The 20,229-nt window shown below is 40.8% G+C and overlaps 1 protein-coding gene across 1 annotated transcript in view; it reads right to left on the bottom strand.

Moving 5' to 3' along the window:
* The window catches only part of ntrk2a (neurotrophic tyrosine kinase, receptor, type 2a), a 254,756-nt gene that overhangs the window by 48,433 nt on the left and 186,094 nt on the right, over positions 1–20,229 (bottom strand). The window contains exon 15 of the mRNA XM_060845213.1: positions 12,418–12,658. Within this exon, the coding sequence (XP_060701196.1) occupies positions 12,418–12,658 (241 nt within the window). The remainder of the gene's footprint in view (positions 1–12,417; positions 12,659–20,229) is intronic.

Here is a 20,229-nt window from a genome sequence, read left to right as displayed (position 1 = left end):
GGATTCTTGGCATCTAGTTTGCTCACATTGTGTGGTAGGATAGCAAACTGCATATTAATGAAGTGAAACCTGCAGTTCATAAGATTGTTAGCACATATTGTTCAGGCTCCTGAGAAATTCCACCTGACACCTGACGTGATGATGGTGTCCTGGTTACGGATTTAGAGTCATCATAAACAAAATGATGCATGAGAAACTTCCTTAGAGGCCACTTGGGAATGGAGAAGAATACGTTCAGAACCAGATCCACTAAGACTGTGTGCAACTGATGTCTGCAAGCAATGTATACCAGAAATACAGAAAACACACAGCCAATGAGAGCTACTGAAGTACCATCCTGACTATGCCACACTGAGAGAACTGACTCATTCACACACAAATAAGAATAGTATCATGTTGTATACTACTATCCTAAGTTCCCTTTATCCAAAAAGTGAATGACTGGACAGCTGTAGCAATCATCTTAACAGCACTAGTCTGTCTTTCCAAGAAAGGGAATCTTGAAAGAATAATCTGTAACAGTTGCTTTGTAGAGGAGTTAAGGAATTCACAGAACAGTGTGGGTTGAAAACCATGATATTATCACCTCATTAACTGTGTGAAGGCACAGCAACAATGAGGACACGCTCAAAATATGGAGAGACAAAGGACATCTTGCCCTAGTATCTCTCTGATCAACACATCTCAAGGCTTACATGAAATCACCTGCAAGGGAGCTGAATGGAAGAAGACATAAGTCAGTCATTAATGTCAAGGTAAATGAAGGTCAAAGCTTCTTCAAACATGCTAAGTTCTCGCCTGAGCAATAGAAATGCCCAGAATCCAAGAATGAAAACCTAAAACCCAACATAAGTTGCTGATAAACCTGAGACTCCATGATCTTGCATAATTGAAAGCAAATTAAAGCAATAATCTTTCTTAGTTTAGAAACAAAAGTGATAACGATTGTAACAGTTAGACCAATTGAGGTTAGATGTACAATAGATCTAGCAAATCGAAACTGGATGCATTTGAGGTGCCGAAAGAAGGAGAATAGTATTTGACCATAAATTGTTTATTGTGCTTTAGACAAGTTGGGTGAGGGGGCAAATGCAAGGCAGATGAAGTATAATGTGAATAAATGTGAGGTTTTCGACTTTGGTAACACAAACAGCAAGGTAGATTATTATCTGATCTGGTGATAGATTGGTAAAGGTAGTGTTGCATTGAGAACTGGGTATCATTGTACACCAGCTGTTGAAAGTTAGCATTTGGTGCAACAGCCGGTGAAGGAGGCAAATAGCATTTTGACCTTCATAGTGAGAGGTTTCGAGAATAGGAACAGGGATTCTTGCTGAGACCACACCTGGAGTATTGGTCTTTATACCTAAGGAAGGATGGCCTGACTATGGAGAGAATAAAATAAAGATTTACCTGATTGATTCCTGGGATGGATGGTCTGACGCATGAAGAGAGTATGGAGAGTATGAACAAAGTTAGGACTTTATTCATTGTAATTCAGAAGAGTGAGTGGGACTTCATAGCAATCTATAAAATTCTAACAAGACTAAACAAGGTAAATGTAGGAAGGTAAACATCAGATTGTGTTCCTGTTGACCGGGAACCCAGAATTAGGCATCATATTTTCTGGAGAAACTGAGATGAGGAGAACTTTCTTCACCCAGAGAGTGATAAGCCTGTGGAAATCTCTGTTCCAAAAATAGTGTAGGCCAAAACATTGAATGAAATCAAAGAGTTAAATATAATTCTTATGGCTAAAGGGATCAAAGTGTATGAGGCAAAAGCAGGAACAGTCATGATTATATCGAATGGCTGAATGGCCTACTTCTGTTCCTATTTTCTATGTTTCTAACTTCATGGTCCAGCGAAACCCAACTACATTATCACCAATAAGCTGAGGAATCAACCCTGTTCATCACGAGGTGCAGGACAGCATACCTGAAAATGAGGCGTTAATCTGATGAAAGTGCAACACCGAACTATTTGCAATCAGCAGAAGCAACAGGTGATAGACAACCTCACAATCAATGTGTCAGATCTAAGCTCGGCATGGTGAGTAATGCAATAATTAAATCAAACTGAAGCTCCACAAAAACCCCCATCTTCAATGATAGTGTGCCCAGCATATCAATATAAAAGACACACCTAAAGCATTTGCAAATATCTTCACTAGTAATGCCTGGATGATGATCTATACCAGCCTCTTCTTGATGTCCACAGCCTTCAAATCAGTGCAAATGATATCAAGAATGTACTTCTATGGTTCTGACATCATCCAGCTTAAGAAGTGATAACTTGTGCCCCAAAACTGGTTGTACACCTAGTTAATTCTATCCAGTTTTATGTTATGACTCATGGGTAGCATGCAATATAACTTTAAGGGACATGTTATCATAGCACGTGATCTTAGTAGCCCAGACACTACATTGTCTGTAAGATAAGTAGATATCAAGAGTTGTAACAAATGGTTATTGAATATTTCTGTAAGACTTTACCTACTTTTTAGTGGTGAAAGCTGCAGCACAGAGAGGTTTGGGTGTCCTCATGCAAAAATATCACAAAAAGTATAATGAAGGAATTAAATGGAATGTTGGCCATTTTTCCAAAGAGAATGGAGAATGAAAATAGAGAATTATTGCTAAAACATATAAGGCACTAGTTTGGCGACAGATGGAAAACTGAACAGTTTTGATTCCTTTATCTCAGGAAAGATAAAGTGGCATTGGAGGCAGTCTGGAAGAAAGTTATAGTTTGATTCGGGTTCTGGAAGGATTGCCTTGGGTGGGTAGTGAATCTGTGGAATTTGTTACTGCAGAGGGCCATAGAGGCTGAGCTGCTAAGTATATTCAAAACTGAGATAGACTGATTTTTAAGGGAATCAAGAGTTGTTGGGAGGAAAAGGCAGAAAAGTGGAGTTGAGTATTATCAGATCAGTCATGATCGCATTGAATGGTAGAGTAGACCTAATGGGCTGAATGACTTCTTCTGCTCCTACTTTTTATGTGTTATCCAGGCTTTATGTTCTGCAAGGTAACATAAATATTGCCCTAGCCATAAACAAATCCCCACTGGAAACAAAAGCCCACATCCTGAACTAGCTGCAACCCTAGACAAGTTATTCTAATACAGTAATAATTGTTACCAGCATCTAGCTGTCAATTTGGACAATTGTTCAGGTACCTAATGTTCACAAAACTCGGACAAATCCAATCCAGCCAATTACTAGTTTATTAGTCTACTCTCAATCATTGGCAAAGGAATTGAAGAGGGTCATTGATAATGCTATCAATCAGTACTTTCAAAGCAAAGTCTCTGATGCTCAGTTTAGATTCTCCAAGGACACTCATCATCTGACACTGTTAGAACCTTGATCCAAACATGGACAAAGAACTGAATTCAAGAGGTGAAAAGAGAGGGACAGCCCTTGACATAAAGACAGCATTTGGTCAAGTATGGAATCAAAGAATCTCAGCAAATCTAAAATCAATGGGAATCAGGAGGAATTCTCTCCATTGGTTGAAACCAAACCTAATACAAGGAAGATGACTGTGATAATTAGACATCAATCATCTCAGCCTCAAGATACTATTTTAGTCTTACCTCAAGGTAGTGTGCTGGGCCCAACAATCTTGAGATACTTCATCAAAGAGGTTACCTCAATCATAAAGTCAGAACTGGGGATGTTCATTGATATTTGCACAATGCTCAACACCCATCATGATTTCCCAGATACTGAAACAATCCATATCCAAACATAGCAAGACCTGGATAACACCCAGGTTTGGACTAATAAGAGACACGTTACATTTGCGCCAGAGAAATTCTCCGCAGTCAACATCTTGGGGGCTATGATTGACCAGAAATTGAAATGGACTAGCCATATTAATATTGCGGCTACTGGAGCACTCAGAGACTAGGAATTCTGTAGCGAGTAACTCACCTCCTGACTCCCCAGAACCTACTCACTAATTACAAGGCACATATTGGGAATGTGATGGATTCTCTCCACTCGCTTGCATTAGTGCAGGCTCAACTTCAGTCAAGACGGTGAACATTATCCAGGATAAAGCAACCTGTTTGATTAGACCCCATCAGTATTTTAAGCATTTACTCTCTCCATCACCAACACAAAATGGGAGCTGTGTGTTTTATTCATCAGATCACTATAGCCGCTTGATATACCTCCTTCATTGGCACCTTGGACATTTACCTTCTAGAAGGACAAGGGCAGCAAGTGCATGGGAACATCAGTATCTGTACGTTGCCCTCCAAATCATGCAGCATTCTAACTTAGAATTATATTGTCACTTTTCTTCTATTCTGGGTCAAAAGCCTTGAACTCCCTTCCTAACAAGACACACACCTATCCACCAGGCCTGGCTCCCTGCCACCACCTTCCTTCCCACTCCACTGTCCTTACCAGAACCAATCTCCCTTCTCTCCAATACCCTGTTCCCCACACCTCACACCACCCCCATCCCTGCAATCAAATCTGACACCACCCTTCCCAACTCTGACATACCCTGAGGAAACCATCATTTACCTGACAAGTTATGCACTTGTGGCCTTCTACTTAGTATCCTGGCACCTTGCTTACATGGTACCCTAACCACCTGGCACTCTACTTAGCTGGTATCCTGGCACTCAGCCATACTACCTGCCTGGCACCCTGGCCCCTCATTGCACTGTCACCCTAACTCCACACTTATCTCTTCACAGGAGTTGTCACTGTCATCAGCTGTGTTGCTGGACATTTAATTCATGAATGCAGCATTTACTGCCATGACAATGGGGGTGTGGTTTGATATCTCCTGACAATTCTGGATTTCAGATCGAGCCAGGATTAGAATTACAGGCCAAGTCATTTGTTCAGTGAACATTTATCTTGTGTGTCATATTCACAACTGCACTACACTCATGTGTTGAGCATCACTGTATCCATTCAGCTGCCACATGGAGAAACTCCAGCATTCTGGAGTTAAAAATGTGATCATTTCCTTCATTTTGGAAACCAGAAGATATAACAATATGTGGATATGGGAAGGTGTTTAAGTTACATTAGAGTGCTTCTTTTAGATATTATGATAATGAACTTCCCTTTAAGCTGTTTTACAAAGGTTTCCATCCATCTTCTGTTGAAACAGATGAATCCCATGGAACATTACTAGGCTAATAATACTGCAGCTGAAAATGTGTTGCTGGAAAAGCGCAGCAGGTCAGGCAGCATCCAAGGAACAGGAAATTCGACGTTTCGGGCATAAGCCCTTCTTCAGTAATACTAAAGTATATCATTATGCAATAATACTGCAGTAAATCATTGAACATATAATAATAAAAAGTGTTTTAATTGCAAAAAGCCTGTAATTCCTGAGCTGGAGGAGAAAGGGACACAATGGCAGTGACCATCGGGGGGGAGTTGAATTTCAAGTAAAATCTGGTTGTGCCAGTTACCTGCCTTGTTAGTTTGAGCACTTCAAAACTTTGTTGGAAATGGTTGCTGTCAGATCACGTGTCATTTGGACAGAGTGGGATGGATAGTAGGCGAGCCAGAACTTGTGGAGAAAACACAGTTCTATACTCCATCCGACCATTGTGAAGCACCTCAGCTAAACAAAATCCTGATGGAAATGGGCCCCATACCTTTGGGAAATGCCATTCTCCCCATGTCAACAAATAATTTCTATTTTGGCAGGAACTGTAAGGTAACATGATACTAAGGCACCACTGTAAAGTTCATGACCCTTAGTCCTACCAAATAGGTCACCTTATTTTGGGAATTCGACGGGGTCAGTGATATAGAAGATATCACTGGGCGGCACAGTGGTTAGCACTGCTGCCTCACAGCGCCAGAGACCAGGGTTCAATTCCCGCCTCAGGCAACTGACTGTGTGGAGTTTGCACGTTCTCCCCGTATCTGCGTGGGTTTCCTCCGGGTGCTCCAGTTTCCTCCCACAGTCCAAAGATGTGTGGGTCAGGTAAATTGGCCATGCTAAATTGCCCGTAGTGTTCGGTAAGAGGTAAATGTAGGGGTATGGGTGGGTTGCGCTTCGGCATGTCGGTGTGGACTTGTTGGGCCGAAGGGCCTGTTTCCACATTGTAAGTAATCTAATCTAAATATAGTTGGAGTCCCAGAATCAGAAAGAGCTGTACAGCATGGAAACAGATGTTTCGGCCCAACTCATCCATGCCAACCAGATATTCTAATTTAATCTACTCCCATTTGCCAGCATTTGGCCCCTATCTCTGTAAACCCTTCCCACGCATGAAATCATCCAGATGCTTTTTAAATGTTATAATTGTACCAGCCTCTACCACTTCCTCTGGCAGCTCATTCCATACAAACACCACCCTCTGCATGAAAAGGTTGCCCCTTAGGTCCATTTTACATCTTTCCCCTCTCACCTTAAGCCTATTCCCTCTAGTTCTGAACTCCCCCACCCCAGGAAAAAGACCCTGTCTATTCACCCTATCCATGCCACTTGTAATTTTATAAATTTCTATAAGGTCACCCCTCAGCTTCCGATGCTCCAGGGAAAAATAACCTCAGTCATTTCAGCCTCTCCCTACAGCGCAAACTCTCCAAAGTTGACAATATCCTTGTAAGTCTTTTCTGAACCTTTTCAAGTTTTATAACATCCTTCCTACAGCAGGGAGACCAGAACTGATCACAGTATTCCAAAAGTGGCCTTACCTGTGACCTGTACAGCTGTAACTGACCTCCCAGTCGCTATATGCAATGCACTGACCAATAAAGGCAAGCATATCAAATGCCTTCTTCACTGTTCTGCTACTCGTGACTCCATTTTCAAGGAACTATGAACTTGTACTCCAAGCTCTCTTTGTTCAGAACCTTACCATTAAATGTATAAGTCCTGCCCTGATTTGCCTTTCCAAAATGCAGTACCTCACATTTAAATTAAACTCCATTTTCCACTCCTCGGTCCACTAGCCCATCTGATCAAGATTCCATTGTACTCAGAGGTAACCTTGTTGCCTGTCTACTACAAGACCAACTTTGGTGTCATCTGCAAACGTATTAAACATTCCTCCTATGTTTACATCCAAATCTTTTATAAAAATGACAAAAATCAGTGGACCCAGCACTGATCTTTGTGGCACACCACTGGTCACAGGCTTCCAGTTTGAAAAACAACCCTCTAGCATTACCTTCTGTTTTCTACCTTTGAGCCAGTTCTGTCATGTATTCCATGTGATCTAAACTTGCTAACTAATCTACCATGCGGAATCTTGTCAAATACCTTACTGAAGTCCACATAGATCACATCCACTTCTCTGCCCTCAACAATCCTCTTCATTACTGCTTCAAAACTCAATTAAGTTAATGAGGCATGAATTCCCATACACAAAGAAATCTTGCCTATCCTTAATTAGTTCTTGCCTTTCCAACTACATATAAATTCTGTCCCTCAGGATTCCCTCCAACAACTTGTCCACCACAGATGTCAGGCTTACTGGTCTACAGTTCCCTGGCTTTTCCTGATCACCTTACGTAAATAGTAGCACCACGTTACCCAACCACAAGTTTTCCGGCACCTCATCTGTGACTATCAATGAAACAAATATCTCGGCAAGGGGCCCAGCAATCTCTTCCCAAGCTTCCCACAAAGTTCTAAGGTACACCCGATCATGTCCCCGGGATTTGTCCACCTTATGCATTTTAAGCCATCCAGCGTCACCTCTGCTGCAAGATGGACACTTTTCAAGATATCTCTATTTATTTCCCCAAGTTATCTAGCTTCCATATCCTTCTCCACAGCAAGCATTGATGCAAAGTGCTCAATTAATATCTCAGCCATCTGCCGCGGTTCCACACAGAGGTAGCCTTGCTGATCTTTAAGGGAGAAAATGAGGACTGCAAAGCTGGAGATCAGAATCGAAAAGTCTATCACTGGAAAAGCACAGCAGGTCAGGCAGCGTCCAAGGAGCAGGAGAATCAATGTTTCAAACAAAAGCTCTTCATTAGGAATATTCTCTCCCTTGTTACACTTTTGACCTTAATATATTTGTAGAATCCCTTTGGATTCTCCTTAAACCTATTTGCCAAAGCTATCTCATGTTCCCTTTTTGCCCTCTTGATTTCTCTCTTAAGTAAACTTCGACTGCCGATGTAGGAATTCATTTGATCTCTGCTGTCTATACCTGACATACACTTCTTTCTTTTTCTTGACCAAAACCTCACTTTGTCTCTTCATCCAGCATTCCCTTCAACCACCAGCCATACTGTCTCAGGATTCTCGTTATCTCATTTTTGAAGGCTTTCCACTTACCAGCTACCTCTACCTGCAAATATCTGACCCCCTCAACTTTTGAATGTTCTTGCCTTATACAGTCAAAATTGGCCTTACCAATTTATAACTTTAACTATTAGATCTTACCGATCCTTTTCCATCACTATTTTGGAACTAATATAATTATGATCATTGGCCCCTCCTGACACTCAGTCACTTGTCCTGCCTTATTTCTCAAGAGTAGGTCAAGTTTTGCATCAAGTACAACCACATACTGAATCAGAAAATTTTCTTGTACACATTTTACAAACTCCTCTCTATCCAAGCCCTTAACAGTACGGCAGTCCTAGTCTATGTTTGGAAATTTAAAAGCCCTGACAATTATCGTCCTATTATTTTTACAGATAACTGAAATCTCCTTAAACATTTGCTTCTCAATTTCATGCTGACTACTGTGGGTTTATAGTACAATCCTAATAAGTTGATCCCCCCTTTTTTATTTCTCAGTTTCACCTAAATAACTTGCCTTGTCGTACTTCCAGGAATATCCTCCATAAGTACTGTCGTAACGATATCACTCGTCAAAAATGCCACACACCCCTCCTTTCTTAGCCCCTGCCCCCCACGCCTTTCTATCTTTCCTATAGTATCTATACCATGGAACATTAAGCTGTCTGTCCTGTCAATCCCAGAGCTACGTTTCTATATTAGTTATTATATGCCAGTCCCAAGTTCCCAACCATGTCTGCCTTACTGTCAGGCCTCTGGCGTTGACATAAATACACTTTAACTTATCATCCCTACCTTGTCCTCTGCTTTGTTCTTGCCTGTCTTGGCTTTTTGACTCATTCCTTTTCCCAACTGAACCAGTCCCAGACTGATCACTTTTCTCACTATCTGCCTGGGGTCCCTCCCATCCCTTTTTAATTTAATTCCTTCCGAGCAGCTCTAGCAAATCTCCCTGCAGGTAGTAGACAGGTATACTACTCCCCTTCCAATTCAGGTGTAATCTGTCCTTCTCATACAGGTCACATCTACCTCAGAAGACATTCCAATGATCCAAAAATGTGAATCCTTTTATCGTGCACCAGCTCCTCAGTCTCGCATTCATCCGCTCTATCCTCCCATTCCTACCCTCACTCGATCATGGCACCAGGAGTAATCCAGATATTACTACACTTGAGGACCTACTTTTTAAATTCCTGCCTAATTGCTCTCCTCAAAACCTCATCTTTTTCTTGTCCTACATTGTTAGCTCCAATTTGTACAATGACTTACAACTGGTCCCTCTCCCCTTTGAGAGTATTCTGCACCCTCTCTGGAATATCCTTGCTCCTGAATATCTGATGTCTGCTTGACTGCAGAAACATCTGTTTGTGCCTCTATCTAGAGAATCCTCTATCACAATTATCGTTTTGAACTTGTTGTACCCCTCATTACATTAGAGCTAGTCTCACTACCAGGAAGTTGGCTATCAGAGCTACATTCCCCCGAGAGTCCATCACCCCCCAGCATTTTCCAAAACAGCATATTTATTTGAGATAGGGATAGCCACAGGAGACTCCTGCATTACCTGCCTACCTCCTTACTTTTCCTCGCAGTAACCCTTCGATCAGACTGCATCTGTGGTTTTTCTCCCTTCTTGAAACTGCCTTCCATCACACCTATGATTCCTGTAAATTCTTCATTCCACTAACTGCCAATCCAAATGATACAATACAATTTGCAACCAAACACACTTCCTGTAGACATAATCATCAGGAATATTGAAAATCTCTCTAATCTCCCACATCAGACAGGAAGAGCACATTATTCTACTAAATATCATCTTTGCAACTTAACAGTCTACAGATCTAGAAAATAGCAGTCTTACTGCTTTAAAAACACTGCTCTAGGATAGCTCAGTATCTGCATTTTATATTCTATGAAGTTTAATCGAGAGACAGATCTCATTAAAACATAGAAAAGAACTGTAGATCTACAAAAACAAAGTGAGGTTAAACTTTTAAAAAAATAAGTCACTTGGCTGCTTCCCTGCTGTGAGCTTCCCCCCACAGCTAAAGTCAGCTGTGAATTTCACTGTATGTTTATTTTTTTCTTGGAATAAACTCTGATGTCCAGAGATATTTGTTTCTAGACAGCAGAGGCAGTCAGCTGTGCAGGTCTACTTCTCTGTTTGTTTCACCCTCCATCTGGTATCTGCTCTCTCTCTCTTCTTCCTTTTTTAAAGTACTGTTGTTTTGATCTCTTTCTTTTCCAGAGCTCTAAAACAATGCAACAGCTTGTAAAGCAGTAATTGTAGTTCCAAAAATGTGAGAAAATCAGCTCCAATACTGATAATATCTCAAAAAAGAAGCAGCTCTTACAGCCACAACTTTTTCCTATCCTCCATCTTGAATTACCCAGAATCCTCTCTGTCTCTACAATCCCCTTCAGCTCAAAACAGACAGATATCTGCACTTCTCTATTTCTTGTTTTTTAAAGATTCCCACTATTTCAACTTTTATAGTAGTGCCTTCAGCTACCCACACCCTAACATCTGCAATACCTTCTTTAAAGTTCTCTTTTCTGCTGTTTTGTTTTTTTTTCCTTTTTAAAGCCTATTTTGTTGATTAAACAAGCTTTTGGCCATCAACCAAATGTTACTCCGAGGTTTGTGTGTAATCTTTCTTGATTAATGTCCTATGAAGTACCTTGAGATGTTGCATTATGTTTAAGGTATGATATTGACACAAGTTCTTGTGGTTCATGCTATTCAAATGCACATGTGAGCATGTCCACTTCAAAGTTATGATTGTGTTATGATAAATAGGATAACTCTCAATTGTTAACCTGTCTTTCTTCTTTTCAGGTACTATGTATAGATGACATTTCAATTTATTTTGTTTCTGATTTTCATAGTTATTACATTCTAATCACATTAGTTAAAATGAACAGTGTTCGATTCTTTCCTTATTCTGATATTATCGAACTACAAAAGTAGAGGTGATTATGGCTCAAAATCAATAATTGTTCAGAGTCCAGCCTGGAGTGGGGGTAGGTAGTATTGGAATAAGCAATGGGGCAGAATATCCTCTTTTGATTCAGGTTGGGATTTTCCGCTACTAAGTCCTACAGAGGCACAAAGAAAAATAATCACATGCATCAATTAGCTAAAACGTCAACTTGAAATGGAAAACCATCATCTGAGGTTTTACAATGTTCCTTATTTTGTTTGATTTAGATCCAGATGGAGGGTTGATCAGTTAAAAGTTATTACAGTATAGTTTGGGTAATGCACATAGCACAGGCTATAAAGTACGAACTAAAGAAAATTCAGTACTTCAGTCCAATGTTCAGAATCTGGTTAATCCAATAAACACAGGCCTGCCAGTCAGCAAGTCAGAAACAATGGTTGAAAGGATGAAATGAGTTAATTCGAATGATGATTTGCTAAGGTTCATGAATAAAGTACAGATGGTCAGCCTGGCTGTAGTGATGTCACACAAGCTACTGCAGGTAGCTTTTTTCAGTAACAATGGGAAATCTTTGTAATAAGCTGTAGAACCTTAGGAACATCAGAACATTGCTAGTTTATTAAGACTAACATTGAATTGCTCCAATCTGTTCCACTATTCGATTAGGTCAAAGCTGATTTATAAGCGAACTCATCCGCCCATAACCCTTCACAAACTTTTCAATGCTTGTTTTCAAATTTTTAATTAAACAAGTCTCAGTGATCAAGAGTTCCAGACTTCCCACTATCCACTGTATAAAACAATACTGTATGCGTAGAGAGACAGCACAACACAACAAGATGAACGGTTGTCTTCTGTATATTAACTCTCCCGTGATTGTATAAAAACTGCTTTCTGACTTCATTCCCTCATGGTCAAGCTGTAGTTTTAAAGTTCATTCCTTTGTTCTAGACATTGATAGTGCTGTTTCTAGCACGTTGCAGATAAAGCCATTGCAAGGCCAGGAACACTATTACAGAATTAGAGTGATTATTTACCGTTCTAGAATATTTATTGTTAATTTAACCTATTAGTTTGTTACTTGGAGTCAGAGAGCACAGTACAAGGCCTAAGGCCCATTAAATCCACATCAGCATATCTACACTAATCCCACTTATTTCCAGAGGTCGTAAAAACGATTGGGATATAGTGAAATCACAATTTTCACTTACCCGATAGTAATCTGTGCTGTATACATCTCTTGACATTCCAAAATCACCAATCTTCACCAGTAGGTTTTCTCCCACCAGGCAGTTCCGAGTAGCCAAGTCACGGTGAACAAAGTGTTGAGATGCCAGATAGACCATCCCTGCTGCTATCTGCATTGCAATATGTAGCATCTGTGACTGAGTCAGCTCTGCCATTCTGTTGCACTGGCCATCATTGAGGAATACAGCATCGGGTCCGTGAGACCTGGAGAGTAAGAAAAAAGGGAATTAAAATTGTTATTGTGAGCAAAGTAGTGTGATGGGATTGATGACAATCTGGAATTTACTCATATATAATCACAACTGTGAGTGTACACTTTCACTCAGCAGTGCATTCCCCCTACGCATGTTTCTTCACTTCACCACAGGACAGAAGATGGGTGTCAGGACATAGAGTCATAGAAGTCTATGGAGAAGGACTCTTTGACCTATCGAATCTGTGCCAGCCAAAAACAAGCACCTAACCATTCTGATCCCATTTTCTAGCACTTGGTCCATAACTTTATGTGCTTTGGCATTGCAAGTGAACGTTTAAATGCTTCTTAAATATTAGGAAGATTTCTGTCTCTACAGTCCTTAAAGGCAGTGAGTTCCAGATTCCCACCACCTTCTGGGTTAAAAAATATTCCTCACATTCCCTGCTCCTTACTTTAAACCTATGCCCCTGCTCATTAAATGCTTCACCAGGGGAAACATTTCTTTCTGTCTACCCTGTTTATGCCCCTCCTAATTTTTTTATATCTCAATCATGTCAGCACCCCCTCCCCCCAATCAATTTCCTCTGCTCCATTATAATCAACCCCAGTCTGTCCCATTTTTCTTCAAAACTGAAACTTTGCAGTCCAGCCAAGATGACTCTTCACCCTCTGCAGTGCAATCACATCACTCCTATAACTTGGGTTTCAAAACTGCACACAATACTCTAACTGTGACCTGACCCACTTTTTATATAGTTCCAGAAGAACCTCCATACTCATAAACTTTATACTTCAGCTAATAAAAGTAAGAATCTCATATCCCACCTTAATCATTTTATTGAACTATTATACCAATTTAAGGGATCAATGGGTGTGCACACAAAGTTCCCTCTGATTTTGGTGCTTCCCAGGCACCTAATGTTCACGTGTATTCCATTGGCTCGTTTGTCCTGCCTAGGTGCATCACCTTGCACTTACCCACATCGAATTCCATTTGTTGCTGGTAAGCCCATCTATATTCTCCTGTAATCTAAGGCTAGTCTCCTTAATATTTACCACTGCACCAACTTTTGTATCATCTATGAACTTACTGATCAACCCTCCTATATTTGAGTCTCAATTGTTTATATATACTACAAACAGCAAGAGCACCAACACTGATCCCCTCAGGGTCCCCACTGTCAAAAAACACCCATTGGATATCACCCCCTGTCAATTCTGGAACCAACTAGCCAGATTTTCTTGATTCCAATTGGCAATTACCTTTGCTCTTAACCTCCTATTTGGGATTTATCAAAAGCTTTGCTGAAGTCCAAGTAAACTGCATCAAATACCTGCCCTTAAATACACACCTAGTCACCTCTTCAATCAAGTTGATCAGATCTGATTTCTCATCAACAAAACTATGCTGACTATTCTTGATTAATCACTGCCTCTCCAAGTGCAGATGAATTCTGCCCCTCAGATTTGTTTCCAACAGTTTCTCCACCACTGAGGTTAGACTGACTGGTCTATAGTTTCCTAGTTCATCCTTTGCTTCCCTGGTCCCACACTGGCATCCTCCAATCCTCTGACACCTCTGCTGTACCAGGGAGGTACAACTGAAGTGAAGATTTTTGGCACTGTTTATATTTAGAAATAATAAAAATGATCTCTAATCACAGTCCAAGTATTAGATCTGCCTGTTCACCCGAGCATTTCAAAATGACATTGGATGCATCTTAATTCAAATTAAATAATCTCAGCAATAAGGATGACATTTTATATTTGAGAGGGAATGTACATTTGCTTCTTTGTGGTTAATTCAGTAAATTCTTTTTCAGAATAAATTACAAACATGAATAAATACAATTTTATTTACAATGTAGTGGGAACACAGAAAATAGTCAAAATTGAAATTAATTATTTTTACATATCTCCAGGCATAGCATTACCTGGCATTTTGAGGAAAAGAGTTCCAATCTTCGCCACTCTGTGCAGAAGAAGTGCATTCTAACAGCTCTCCTGAATGGCCTTGTCCTAATTCTGAGATTATGTTCCCTGGTTTTAGAATTGTCAACCAGTGGAAATGGTTTATCTTTATCTACCTTGCCTTTCTATTTTAATATCCTGAAGACCTTGATTAGGTCATCCTTTAACCTGTTACATTCTAGAGAATAAAGGCTTAATTGGCCAAATCTCTCTTTATTAATTCACACCTGAAGTCCAGATATCATCTTTGTAAGCCTGCATGGAATTCCCTCCAGGACCATAACATCCTTCCGGAAGTGTACTGCCTAGATCTGCTCATAGTTCTTGAAGTGGGATCTAATTAAGGTTTTGTATAATTGCAGCATAGCATCTGCATCCTTATTCTCCAGCCCTTTAACATTCCATTAGCCTTCTTGACTATTTTCTGCACCTGTTCATGGCATCGAACCCCATATATCATTGGAGGCTGACAATATTCCCACTCTCGGTCTTCAGTGAGCCAATAGTACTCTTAACTACAACATCTCTCATTGCATTTTATGTCCCTATTAAGTTTCCTTTCATAATCCTTTTTAACTGCTTTTGTAAGTCACGATGTGGCATTTTGTTAATCTTTGGATTTGTCTCATTCGTGGGATTTGCATTTTTATAAGCCCTTTCTTTTAATTTTATGCTGTCTCTTACCTCTTCGATGTCCCTGGCTATGTTTTGAGATAGAATGTTTCTTTCTCATGGGCACTGGATGTTGACCTGAGGAACTCTAGCAAAGTGGTTCTACAGTTACCATTATTGGCTTTTCTGATGCAAAGGAAGCTGGCTATATATAAAGTTTTACCACAGTTATTGGCCAATTTTCCCTGTTAACCTCATGCATCAAGACCATCTCTACACTACCAATGATCACAGTTTTGCTCAGGTTGTTCCTGATACGGCTAAATTATTCTAATGGTGAAAAGGCTACTTTTCAGCTCTCCTTTGATATTCAGCACCTTTGGCCATGTCTGATTCAAGGTTGTGGACAGAAACCAGACCAAAAAACAGTAAGAACAAAAGGCTCAATCAGGAATGAAAACATTGCAACTGTTGGCTCACATATTCCCAGTGTCAAGAACATCTGCTTTAATACTTATGGGCAGCATCTGTTAAAAAGCAGCAACCTTCTGACATGCTGCACTTTCCTATGATTAGTGATACAACAGACATTTAGGACAAAAAGGATTTATTTGTGAAAGTTATCCTCTTGCTGAATTTTTCAGTCATGGTGGCGAGTTGGGAATGTGTTATAAGCCATTAAACAAATAAGTGTATTGGGCAGAATCCTCCAGGCCTGTCTGAAGAGTTTAGCCAGGTAGTAGGGAGAAATAAATTGGGCAAGAAGCCCAATTCAGTTTGCTAGCACCATGTTAAAATTTGGCAATTTGGTGAGTCCGGTTTCCCAACCTTGGCCCTGGCAAAGTCTCTTGCACTCATTAGCATGTTATGAATATTCATTTACACTCAGTCCACTGGAGTTATATTGATGGTCACAATTTTGTTACTACAAAGCAGAAAAAATGTGTTCACATATCCAGGCATTTGAAGTCTGTACCTGATGTGGTGTGCATTTTTGTTTTAGCAGGGCCTCTGACAGCAGATGGCAATAGTGGAGGAGAGCACATCAGTTCCTCGGGGTCCCTTCCTGAAGGGGGTTACGTTTTTGGGGTGGAACTGCAGAGGATGAAGTGAGAGGCAATGGACAGAACCTGTCAGTTGGAAGCTTCTGATAACTGGAGAACCAGGAAGGGGAATTAGAGCAAGCATGCAACTGCTGAATACTTAACCAGACAGATTGGTGGCATACTTAAGCTTCTTGGTGAGGAGAGAGACAACAAGACAGGAGCCAGGAGCTGAAGCTCCAGTTTGGTAAATTAGCATTGAAGAGCTGAGCTTAGGTGAGCAATCTGGGCAAAATCCTAAGTTCAAAGCCATGAAGAGAGAAAGATCTCCTGGGACACAAGGTAAAAATGGTGTCATGTGATCAGGGGAAGTTAGCAATAGGAGGTTCTCCAAGTGAGGCTTACAAACATAAAAATAGGAGCTGGGTAGGCCATTCAGCCTTTCAAACCTGCTGCACCATTTGTTATGATATGGCTGATCATCCTGCTTTCTCACCATATCTTTTAGCACTAAGAAATATACCTAACTCCTTCCTCAAACCGTTCAATATTTTGATCTCAACCACTTTCTGTGGCAGAGAATTCCAGCTCTCTTGCATTCTCCAGCTTATCACAATCCTAAATGGCTTACCCATACCCTTAGACTCTGACCCCTGGTTCTTGACTCCCAGGCCATCAACAATACCCTTGCTACATTTATCCTCTTTAGTCCAGTTTTAGAATTTTATTGGTTTGAAATTTACTCCCCCACCCCTACCCCATCTCCAATTGATTCTTCTAAACTCCAGTCCTAACTGATCCAATCTCTCTTCATGTTTCAATGTTTCCATCTCAGGAATCAGTTTGATAAATCTTTGTTGCACTCCCTCCATAGCCAGAGCATCCTTCCTCAGATAAGGAGACCTAAACTGAACACAATACTCTAGGTGTGGTCTCACCAAGGCTCTGTACGGCAAGACACCCCTGCTTCTGTACATCTTAGCATGGGTCCCTTAGAATAGTGTCCTAAACCTAACCATCTTCAGTTGCTTCATCAATGACCTTCCTTCCATAAGGTCAGAAGTGAGGATGTTTGCCGATGATTGTAGGATATTCAGCACCATTCACAACTTCTCAGATATTCAAGCAGTCCATCTTCAAATGCAACAATATCCAGGCTTGGACTGACAAGTGGCAAGAAACAATCATGCCGTATAGATGCTGGGTAATAACCATCTTCAATAAGAGACAATCTAATCACTGACCCTTAACATTCAATGGTGTTACCATCACTGAATCCCCCAATGTCCTTGGTGTTACCACTAATCAGAAACTCAACTGGACTCATCACATAAACATGGCTACAAGAGCAGGTCAGAGACTAGGGATACTGAGGCGAGTAATTCACTTCTTGATCCCCCAAAGTCTGTCCATCATCTACAAGGCACAAGTCAGGAGTGGAATGGAATATTACCCGCTTGCCTGGACGGGTGCAGCTCTAACAGCACTCAAGAAGCTTGACACTATCCAGGACAAAGCAGTTAACTTGTTTGACACCACATCCACAAGTATTCACTCCCTTCACCACCAACATTCAGTAGCAACAGTGTGTACTATCTATAAGATGCAATGCAGAAATTCACCAAAGATCCTTAGACAGCACCTTCCAAACCTTGACCACTACCATTTAGAAAAACAAGGGCAGATATATGGGAACGCCACCACATGCAAGTTCCCTCCAACCCACTCCGCATCCTGATGTGGAAATATATTACTATTTCTTTACTGTTTCTGAGTCAAAATCCTGGAATTCCATCCGTAAGGGCATTGTGAGATGACTCGCAGCTGCTCACGAAGGCAGATCATCACCTTTTGAAGGGCAGCTAGATATGGGTAATAAACACTGGCCAGAGCTGAAAATGTGTTGCTGGAAAAACGCAGCAGGTCAGGCAGCATCCAAGGAACACGAGATTCGACATTTCGGGCATAAGCCCTTCTTTCCTGAAGAAGGGCTTATGCCCGAAACATCGAATTTCCTGTTCCTTGGATGCTGCCTGACCTGCTGTGTTTTTCCAGCAACACATTTTCAGCTCTGATCTCCAGCATCTGCAGACCTCACTTTCTCCTCCTATAAACACTGGCCAGTCAGCAATGCCCACATCCCACTGGTGATTTGAAAAGAAAATCAAATCCTCTCATTTTGAAAGCCAATATGCTTTCATCACCTGCTGCATCTGCATGTTTGCTGTCGGTGACTGGTGTACAAGGACATCCAGGTTTCATTGCATTTTCACCATCCCAATCTATCAGATTTGGGTAATCCACCTTCCTGTTTTTGTTGCCATAGTGGATAACCTTATATTTATTCACTTCATCTACCATGCATTTGCCTACCCACTCAAGTCACACTGAAGCATCTCTGCATCCTCCTCATAGTTCACCCCCCGACCCAATGGGCGATCATGAACTCATCACCAATTGGTTTAAAGATCAGGAGTTAAGATCTACAGCATATTGATAGATCTGCAACTTGGGCAAAGATCCATTGTGAATAATTCATTCCTCTAAGTTTAGCTTTCTCATTAATGTCTATTAAAGATTCTTTACCAATAGCATAAATAATCCCACCTTTATAATCTTTGTGGTGTGCATGTGTTAAATTGCTTGTGACATGCTCTGTCATGCTACTTAATGAGCTTTATGGTCCTTTAGAATGGGTTTGGAAGGCCTTCTGTGGTTTTAGGATTGCCATCTAAGGAATGCAAATTGTCTGGGGAAACCATCCTTCTCAACATTGAGCCATAATGGCTCCTAGCAGGAATGTTACCTAGGGCAGGCAGGACTGAGGTGTCTGAGCCATTAAAGCTGCTGGATGAATGGTACTTTTGTTTCATCATTAAAGTTAGAGAAACTGATAAAAATCTGATGCTTTATATAATATGTGACACTGAGATCTTTCTGAGAGGGAAGACAACTTTTGTGATTTTCTGTCTTATTCCATCCAATCCTTTGCTGAAAACTGCTCAGATTTCTAAATGTTCTCCCTGTTATAATGAGGAGTCAGAGACCTGACGCTGGCTCATCTGAGTGTTTGTTTGAAATCTGTTTGTGTTTTCACTGTGAACTTTGTCACATGTGGGAGAACCAGACTGTAGTGCACTATTGTGTGGCAGTTAATTATATTTATCATTCACCGTGCGAGATATCTCATGGAGATGCCTTCCACCAATTTCCTGTTTGTAATCATGTGCAGTGGCAACCTCACAATGCTAATTCTGACTCATATGAGCATGAAGCATTAAGTAGACAGTGGTGCATATGCTGACAAAGCACAGGAGATCATTCTTCCTTTTGCATTACTGGAGTCAGGTTCCCTTTTGTCATCCCTAGGCAATGATCTTGGTTGTTTCTTTGGTCCTGGCTGGCTTTCCCAGTCAGTTTAACGTACTGTTACCATCCCTTGGGAAACTACGTACCTATTGTCCCTGATGACACACCAGAGAACATCTGGTGAGGTATTGCTGAATTGTGGAGTGGCTTCCTGTCTGGTATCAGACATCTTCAGGGTTAGGTGGGGCAGCCTGCAGAGGCTAAGCAATTATATTGACTTTGAGAGTAAAATGTCATCTCGGTGCCTTTAAAGGTACCTGTAAATTAAGGCCAAACATCCTGACAGGTGAGAACGTCTTGTCTGCCTGCTAAACTGCTCAATTTTGCTTTTAAAAATATAAGCACATGAGAAATTCCAATCCATCCCCAAGGAGAAGTACCTCCTGCTTTTAGACCTATGTGTACACTTGGTCTGCAAAATAGAAGATTCTGACCAGTGATACAATAGCTGTAAAAATAGACTATCAATTTTTGATCCTCATTTGATTTAAGTTCCTGGGCCTGTTTACTGTACTAAAATGGTTTTATAAAGGTAAAATCATGGAAAAAACACTGGCTAAGAGAACTGCAGTGATCACCTGACC

This window comes from Hemiscyllium ocellatum, chromosome 2 (genome assembly GCF_020745735.1).
Source record: "Hemiscyllium ocellatum isolate sHemOce1 chromosome 2, sHemOce1.pat.X.cur, whole genome shotgun sequence".
NCBI lineage: Eukaryota > Metazoa > Chordata > Chondrichthyes > Orectolobiformes > Hemiscylliidae > Hemiscyllium > Hemiscyllium ocellatum.
The sequence above is the reverse complement of the archived record's forward strand: the minus strand, read 5'-3'. Positions and strand labels throughout refer to the sequence as shown.